General features: G+C 34.9%; 1 protein-coding gene across 1 annotated transcript; it reads left to right on the top strand.

Annotated features, from left to right (window-relative positions):
• Nucleotides 1-235: 235 nt before the first annotated feature.
• Nucleotides 236-7663, top strand: LOC131851637 (calphotin-like). Its single transcript, XM_059202157.1, has 6 exons — nt 236-311; nt 1745-2592; nt 5297-5347; nt 5462-5478; nt 6122-6138; nt 6974-7663. The coding sequence occupies exons 1-6, from the start codon at nt 300-302 to the stop codon at nt 7544-7546; spliced, it is 1518 nt and encodes a 505-aa protein (XP_059058140.1). The 5' UTR covers nt 236-299; the 3' UTR covers nt 7547-7663.
• Nucleotides 7664-9858: the final 2195 nt, after the last annotated feature.

Raw genomic sequence — 9858 nt, 5'->3', positions numbered from 1 at the left:
TGTATCATAACAAGCTTCTCAAATTTATAGTTATTATTCTTCCTACATCATCCTTCATGTGATATTTTAAAAACTGATCCACAATTTCTCCTTTGTGACTACAGATTACCGACCGACCTTGCGTCTCAGGATTCATCTGCATAGCAATATCTATCAAGATTGACGTTTTAAAGATCAGCTAGCGACCATGCGTATACGCAGCTACCACGCCCTTGCGTTTCGTAGAGCATAATATAAAAGCACCTCGAACGCAGCATCAGTATTCATTTCTCGAGTGAATATCTTCTAGTCTCGACGCAATGGCAGCTAAGGTGATATTTCATTATATCTATTAAAATAACTAAAGTTTTATTAGTACGTTTGTGTATTAAAATTATCTTTGCGATTGTAATTTTGTACAGTGTAGTCAGTAACATTTTATTTGTACTGTGGCGAACTCTCCATAGTTAAATATCTACAATAGTTTTATTTAAAGTATAATTGTTTTATTAATAGTGTAATAAAATAAAACTTAATAATGTAATAATATTTCAGTATAATTCTCACAGCGCCATCTAGTTCTCAACTAAATAGAGCAGTACGAGTAGGTTAAATAGTGTTATAACACAATTATAACACTATTTAACCTACTCGTACTTGATACCAGAGGGTAACTTTGACGGCCTCGGTAGTCTAATAGTTTAGCAAACTGCCTTACTTCCGATAGTCGCGGGTTCAGTTCAAAAATTTGTGCTCATTAGTATGAATGTTTGTATCAGTCTAGCTGATTTCTATGTTTTATATTATGTATGTATTTACAAAAAAAATATCTTTGTATTTATATCAGTTGTCTAGTACCCATAACACAAGCCTCTCGTAACTGGGGACTAGATGAATTGTATACTAATATAATTTTATTATTATCAATAATTATATCTAAACTTGATTTTAACTACATTACTAATAAAACCATTACTTATATTTCGAATAAAATTGTTGTAGCTATTTAACTATTTTCCACCTTTCTTTCACATGTTTCTTTTCCTGGAAGTTATGACAATAGTTAAATGGCACTTGTAGGAGTTTTTCATTTTCATATATGAGGGAAATAATTTCAATTCAATAAGTATCTATGTACAAGTATATACCTTAACTGTTTTATCTGCTTCTAATGATTTTGCACTATAATGCTTATTACTATCATAGAAATCATAAATATATAATCTATTTTCTGAAGAACAATTTCATTAATTACTGTACTCGTACAACATAATTTAATTAAATTGAAAAGCACTATATTTCAGAAGAAAATCTAATATATTCTACTTTAATATATTATAATGTGTGCTTATTACAGGAAATATAAAGCGAAATATCGTATATTCTGTTATGAGATAAACTCGCTATTCATACATATTATACTACGGAACTCTCAATATCCGCGTTCTACAAAAGCTTGCTAAATTGTATGAAACATCTACTAAATTCTTGAATAAAATTATATCTAAACCAAAACTGACTGACAGGAACAAATATGGACATACATGTTTATATTGAAATTATTTCGGACCTTTTTTATGACTCAAACCTACTTACAAATGATAAATGTTACTTGTATTGTAATATCTAAATTATAAGCAATATGAAAAAGAACCTAATAAAACCCTACATATGAGTGATGTGAAGTAGTAATTTCGTGTACCTTAAGAAGAGTACATAACTTTAACTTTACGAATATTAACACAAAGCTGTTATTCATTTACAGTTCATCGTAGTACTCGCCGCTCTAGTGGCCGTCGCCCACAGCTCAGTGGTTGGAGTAGACAATGACTACACCAGCTTCGCATACGATGTAGCTGACCCTCTTACCGGCGATTACAAAAGCCAAGTCGAGACCCGAGTCGGTGGTACCGTACAGGGACAGTACTCCCTACTCGACGCTGATGGCACAAAACGCACAGTCGATTACGCTGCTGACGACGTCAATGGATTCAACGCTGTCGTCCGCAAAGACGCTGCTGTAGTTTCATCGCCTGTTGTAGCCGCTGCTCCAGCTGTCGTCTCATCGCCTATCGTGGCCGCCGCTCCATCAGTGGTAGCTGCTCGCACTATCGCCGCGCCTGTGTACTCTGCCGCAGCACCAGCTGTGGTTGCACGTACTGTTGCCGCTCCTGCTGTCTATGGTTCATCAGTTCTTGCCGCCCGTACTATTGCTGCTCCCAGCGTAGTAGCCGCAGCTCCCGCTGTTCTCGCCGCCCGCACCGTCGCAGCTCCCTCTGTGTACGCCGCTTCTGCGCCCGCTGTTCTCGCCGCACGTACCGTCGTGGCTCCCTCTGTCTACGCCGCTTCCGCACCCGGTGTCATCGCCGCCCGTACAGTCGCGGCTCCTGCTGTCTACGCCGCTTCTGCACCCGCTGTCGTCGCCGCCCGTACAGTCGTGGCTCCCTCTGTATATGCCGCCTCTGCTCCCGGCGTGCTTGCACGTACAGTAGCAGCTCCCTCTATTTACGCTGCTAGCCCCTCTGTGGTCGGTGCCCAAACTGTCGTCGGTCCTTCAGTTTACAGCACACTATCCTCTGGTCCCGCTGTTGTATCTGCTCCCTTATCATCTTGGTAACTGCCATATCAAAGATTATATCTTAAGGCTCCTTAGGTATAGACCACGACTTGCTTCGAATTACAGCGATCGATTGTAAATATAGTTACATGTTTGTACATATACAAAAGTGTGTAATATAAAATAAAAAAATATATACAAACACTATGTCTTTTTCTATATATCAATTTATTAAATTATGAACCTTATATTTCACTACATAACACTGTAATAGCGAAAAGACGGAGACATGTCTTCCGGTGATTAAGTGAGAATTATACTTCAATTGATGTATGTAATTTAAATAGACTACAAACATATACATTATTTAAGATTATGTTTTAAGTGTTCCAAAAGTTAAAATATATTTTTCTCGAATTAAATTACTCTGGACGCATCAATCAATAGTAAGTATCGTAGCAATGTAAAAGTATAATGACTCATTAGCACACTAATTTACTGACAGTAAACCGAGCTATATTAAGATAAGAAAAACTATCATAGTTTTTATAGTTAATTTAATGATACATTTAATGATAAAATTTATTGATACATTTTCGACATAAAATGTTTCTTAAATATTAGTAAATACGATTCAGTTCTTAATAAATATATTTGCACTCTTCTCTCTGATAGTAGAACTAATGTGAATGTATGTAGAATATTATTATCAATAATACCACCAAAATTGTGAATTACTGATACCGTTGAGACAATTTCAAAATCAAGTCAAGGTACAGTATGTTTTCGTTTGTTATTCCATTAGGTGATTACTGATGCAAGCTTTAACGATTGTCAATTCTGATAATCCCCGGTTTGCATTAGGATTAGTCTTAGAAGGAAATGTGAACGACTAAGCCAACTGAGACTGCATGATTTCAATGTCACAGTATCGGTAATGTATGTAATTACTTAAAACTATACTATACCTATCTACAGTTATATATTGTTGGGTGTTAGACTACTACATACTTATATTACCAGTATTAATACGCGACTAACGGTAACTGTTAGTATTAAATATAATAAAGATGATTGATTGTAATTTTACCGGTTATTGGAAAAATGTTGATATTAAAATGATATATATAATTTTTTAAATATAATGTAAACAAAAGAATATGTTATTATAATAAGAAATATATACTAATATGCAAATTCAAAAAGAGAATGATTGAATCATATAATCACGACTAAACGACCTGCACAACCAGATCATAGCTAGATATGACATGAAGATTGTTTGTTTATATAGTAATATATATAGGGGATGAATATTTAAATGAATAGCAGACGCAGTCTTGTGTAATAACTTGCATAATATAACTGTGCGAGAAATTGAACCTGCAACCATCGGAAGTGAAGCGGTGTGCTAGACTACCGAGGCCGTACCAGGAAATTAAAAGACTGAGACAAGCAGTTGGATACAGAAACATTATTTTCACCACTTGTGTATATGTTTCTAAACATGTACCATATGGTGAAAAGAAATTGTATACTTTGAGACGAGGAAATCCAAATTATTACAATATATTACATATTTTTGTTGGCTATTATTACAAATCTTCATAAGTTATCACATAGATATTTTATGGGAAGGAATATAAGGGGAATTTATACCTTTCAATTTTAAATTCGATTCCAAATATGTATAAAATCCTTACTTTTTTAGAAATTTAGAAGCGAATTTATTGTTGTCTATAAAAGCATGAAATGAAGTTGATATTTTTTAAAGAATCATCATTAATCTATCATCACATATATTAACCGTAAAATCTTGACAATACAAGCAATAAGAGTATTGGTATTTATTAATTCCCATCACTTATATTTAGTAATCACAAAAAAAGCTTTAATAAAATATTGATATAAATATATAAATCCGTTGCTGCTATTTTTAAAGCTTAATATGTTTTATGAATTGTGTCAACATGTACTATATATACTATAGTATAGCCCTGGTTTTTCTATAATAAAAAAAATATCTTTATTTTGCTTCTTGCTGAATTAAATTTAATTAACACAGTGATAATTGGCTGTAAATAAATAGGCGCAAAATAAACTTTAGTATCTGTGGGGGTTTAAGACCACAATTTCTGGATAATGATAGTGATTAAATGATTAATTGATAAGGGGTTTTCTTAAAGTAAACCGCCTTGGTTGAATGCTACTTGAACACTGATGTTATTGCTAAAGAAATGTAATGAGGTAAAATGCATTGTGAGGTGAAATTACATGTGTCGGCAATTTTGAATTGCACACACAGTAAGCAGACATGTCCGGTAGCCCGTACACGTATCTGCTAACTAAGAGGCAAAACATCATATTCTGGAATGGCTCAGTCACGGGCGTAACAAGATAAATTAATGTCCAAAGTGCTATTCATGTATATAGGCGACGGTAGCCGCTTACTACGAGGAGGAGATAAAAACCATCGCTCCTAAGAATATCCTTCAACTCTTGTCCCTAGCGGGGCTAGGTAGCGAACTCTGAAAAAGGGCGATCACAACAGATCTATGTAGGTCGCAGTGCAAGCAACTGACAATAGCCCAAACCTCAAAATAAAAATGTCGCTTACCATCAGGTAGGCCGTTTCCATTTATACAAAAAAGATCAACACAATTTGATACATAATTACGATCAGTGAAGCACTGCTTGAACTTACCAGATAAAATTTAGATCTGTTTTATGTGTTACATTAAGTATCTCACTAAATTTCAGTACAGTTGCTGTTGATAACAACCTAGAGTGCTGCGCTGCGCTTTTAACGCGGTTTGTTGGAGTGGCAACCAGGGACCAATTTAATTGGCTAAATGACTTGCCTAATATATGAGGTGAAAATTACTTAATAGTCAAATGCCTTAGGTATCTCATTTCCATAATCAGGAGGTTGCCTATGCACCGTAAGTATATACATAAAAAGAAAGTAATAATAATATATATATATTATTACTATAATGACGGCCTCGGTGGTCGCATTGTCGCAAAGCATCTTACTTTCCGATGGTCGCGGGTTCTATTCCACTCATAGTACAAATATTTGTATTCGTGAATATCATTGTTTGTATTGGTGTAAGTGTTTCATGTATATTGTGTGTGTAGAGTGTAAGAGCGTGTAGTTGACACGTTCTTAGTATTAAAGATTATAGGCGCTTATCATCAAGAGTAATACGGGCTTTGTCCCTCAATATTAAAAATATATAAATAACTGTTTAAAGTAAGTAAATTGGCTATTATCTATATACATCAAAAGTAACATGGGCTTTGTTATTTAATAGTAAAAAATATATAAATGACTAAAGTAGCAAAGTCAATAAATTAGCTTATTAAACAGCAAACTAAGTACATTACATTAATTGCTAACGAAACCAACGGCCTTGTGCTTCCGGATCCCAGTGCTTGCTTACAATGAGTACTTGCTCGATTTTTAAAGATCAACCAGTGGTCATACATAAATGGCCACGCCCTCATGTTTGGATGCTCTTATAAAAGCAACCCGTGCATTGACCATAGTATCATTTAACCAGTGAACATCCTGTAACCTAGACGCAATGGCAGCTAAGGTGATTTCTTTTTCTACTTATATATATATGTGTTAACGAAGTGATATTCTTAAGTGACAACCAAAAATTTTTAGTGTGTTCTAACACAGATTTTTAGTTTATTTCCTAGAATTAATTGTATAAGATAAATTCAAAATCTGTCTAATAAATAATTATAGGAAATAGTGAGAATAAAAATTAAGAAATAGGTTAATAAACAGTGATTATTATTGCTTTGAGAAGATTTTTTTTATTTTTAATAAATAAAAGTGCAGTGAATTATTATCAATCTGAGATGATTGATAGTTAAAACTGATTGATAGCTAAAATGGAATTATATCTAATATTATTACTTAACAAAATTAAAACATAAAAATGGATATTTTGGAATATTAGGAAATAGGAGTCAAGTTACTTGTTACAAGTCAGGATTTATGTAGAAATTAAAAAATAAGAAGTACAAATTTTTATAATAATCTTTTAATTGTAACAATATTATTTTAAGGCCTCAGTGGTCCAGCGGTTTAACACACTGATTTACTTCCAATGCACGCTGGTTCTATTCCTCGCACGCTGTAAACTTTAGTAGTCATTATTTGTGTGGAGTTGGATGTTTTCAACGTATATTGTACATGTATTTATAAAAAAAATGTATTTATACAAGTAGTCATAACACAAGCTCTGCTTATGTTGGGGTTAGATGATGCTGTGAGAATTGTTCTGGGTTGTTAATATACTATTCTGTCAATTCTAGTACAAACTATTTTATTCAAATTACATTTTATGTAGTATAATTACGATTTAATAGATTACTTCAATAAGAAAATGTAAATAAGCTCTTTCTTTTGTTCTACAGTTGGTCGTAGTGCTCGCAGCCGTAGTGGCCATGGCCCACAGCTCCGTGGTGCCAGTAGCCCGAGCAGACGCCGACTACACGAGCTTCGCGTACAACGTGGCCGACCCCAACACCGGCGACTACAAGAGCCAGGTGGAGACCCGCGTCGGTGGCACCGTGCAGGGACAGTACTCGCTGCTCGACGCTGACGGCACCAAGCGCACCGTCGACTACGCCGCCGATGACGTCAACGGCTTCAACGCTGTCGTACGCAAGGACCCCGCTGTTGTCGCTGCGCCCGTACTCGCCGCCGCACCCGCTGTGGTCGCTGCCGCTCCCGCTGTAGTCGCTGCCCGCACTGTCGCCGCTCCCGTGGTTGCCGCTCCTTCCGTGGTCGCCGCTCCTTCCGTTCTCGCTGCTCCCTCCGTGATCGCCGCCCGTACATACGCTGCTCCCTCTGTGTACGCAGCTTCCTCTTTGTACGGCGCTCCCTCAGTATACAACACTGTCGCTGCCAGTCCTGCTGTAATTGGTGCGCGTTCAGTGGTTTCCCCTTACTATGCGTCATACTCTGCTCCAGTTTCATACTGGTAAATCGGGACAATTGTCGATCGACCGCGATGTGTTCTGTAGGTATACGTATTGGTCGAATATTATCCACTGTTACCTGTTGTATATATAAATATAAAATAAATAAAATGTAAATTCTGAGATTGCTTTTTAATTAAAAAATTTGAGACACACATAATCTCAATATTTCTGTCTGGTTTATCACGTTATTAGCATAATATATACTTTTTTTTTAATGAAATCCAACAAGGTGCTCCTATAATGCTTAACTCATATTGTAATTGAACTAACAAACTATTGCATTTTAAGAAGCTAGTTAAACAAAACAAATCCTATTATGATTCATATAAATGTTTTTCAATCAGAAAAATCATACATTCATATAGGTCATTTTTTGCGACCTAATGTAGGTATGTCAACATTTTAAATCATTAATAATACCATTCACCACAGTAAACCACCAGATGACGATTTCTGTTGTCTATGTTAATATTCTTAATTAGACTTAATATTATAAATTAAGAGAGCGGATTTTATTATGAAGGAAGAACATGTCTGAAACACTGCACCTATTTGAGAATTATTTTCTGTTCCAGAGTATCAGAAAGAAAATGTTACGCCAATGTATTCACAAAGATATGAACAAAGGCTGAGCTGGCCACTATTCATGTCGTACAATTGCAAAGTTGTAGAAATTAATTTTGCGATAATATTGGAGGAATTTAAGGATTCGTATTAAGAAATTTTGAAGTCACTATCCTATTTCTTTCATATTTCATATAACAATTTATGTACAAATTGTTATATGAAATATGAAAGAAATATTTCATATGACAAAATCTAAAACATTACAGAAAATCTTTTACACGATTCCCAGTTAGGTAACGAAATGCAGTAGTGTCTTACTAACTATGAAGGTATAGTTAATGCAACGTATCTACAAAAAAATCGAACTGAACATTACAAATTAACGATATTTGAATATAGACTTGTAATTGCAAAATCTATGAAATATACGAGTATAATCACAAAATTGTACATTTATATTAGTTTCAATTCTCATTAACTATTATTTAAATTATTATTTTATACCAGGAAAGGCAACGGTACAAGATTCTCAGTATTCGGTACGAAGTACATCATAAAACTTTCTTGCTTATTCTTCTTATGATAAAACTGCGTTCCGAATGAGTGGTACAATAAAAAAATATGAAGTGACTAGTCAAAAGTGCTTGTGTTGAGTTTATTTAAATAAAGATTATTTCTATTCTATTCTACTAAGTCTTGAATAGTAAGGTGTAATGGGTACCACAACTGACGGCTGTAACATAACGTATCCGTGGTGTTGTTCATGTTTACTTCAACAGGAGGGCCTTCAGATCCCTTGCCATTCCAGATACATATAACACCTGCTTGGATAGGTTGCGTTCTTTGCAATATATAAGTTTCGAGAGATTCCTTTTTATCCTCTAATCTGCGAAGGAGCTTAGAGGATAAAAAGGACACTGTGGGAAGTCCTGTAATTGGTCTCACAGATGAGGCATTAATGTCATTTTGACAGCTAACAGTTGAAAGGTTGTTCCAGATATATAAAACACCTAGATAGGTTGCGTACTTTGCAATAGATAAGTTTCTATAATACATATACGTACATTTATTACAAAATGGAACATGGTCTCAATATAAAATGTCAGGTGGGTATTAAAATTATTATCCGCTACCAAATAAGTGAAGTATATCATATTACGAGCCGTTCATGACAATGTTGTGGAGTATCTCTGAGTGGGCTCAGTTTGACTGGCTTGTGACATTGAGATCTGCATCTGTAACTGTTGAGTCATCAATGTACTTACACTACCTACTTAGAATATGAATGGAAATACACTATTTAAGTATATCTATTGACCAATATAACATGGCACAGAGATGGTGGATATATAAAGTACTAACTGTGCCCGCGACTTCGTCCGAGTGGAATACAGACCTTGACCAAATAAAAAAGTTTCATCATTCTAGCTTCAAAAATAACGAGTTTCCATGGAAACTTTCATCGTCTATTTTACTTTACAACCCTTTAATAAAGTTTGATTGTCATATTCATATATATTTGATCAACAGCCAAAAAAATAAGTTTCATGATTAGGTATAGCTTAAAAAATGACGATAGTTCCATAAAATTTTTCATCTCCCCTTTCAACCCCTTACAAACCTATTTTCGTATTAAAAAGTAGCCTATGTCGTTTCTCAGGGTCTAGACTATCTGTGTACCAAATTTCATTTAATTCGATTTAGTAGTTTTGGTGTGAAAGCGATACAGACAGACAGACAAGCAGAGT

Source organism: Achroia grisella, unplaced genomic scaffold (assembly GCF_030625045.1).
Source record: "Achroia grisella isolate CSIRO2021 unplaced genomic scaffold, CSIRO_AGI_Agris_v1 utg794, whole genome shotgun sequence".
NCBI lineage: Eukaryota > Metazoa > Arthropoda > Insecta > Lepidoptera > Pyralidae > Achroia > Achroia grisella.
The sequence above is the reverse complement of the archived record's forward strand: the minus strand, read 5'-3'. Positions and strand labels throughout refer to the sequence as shown.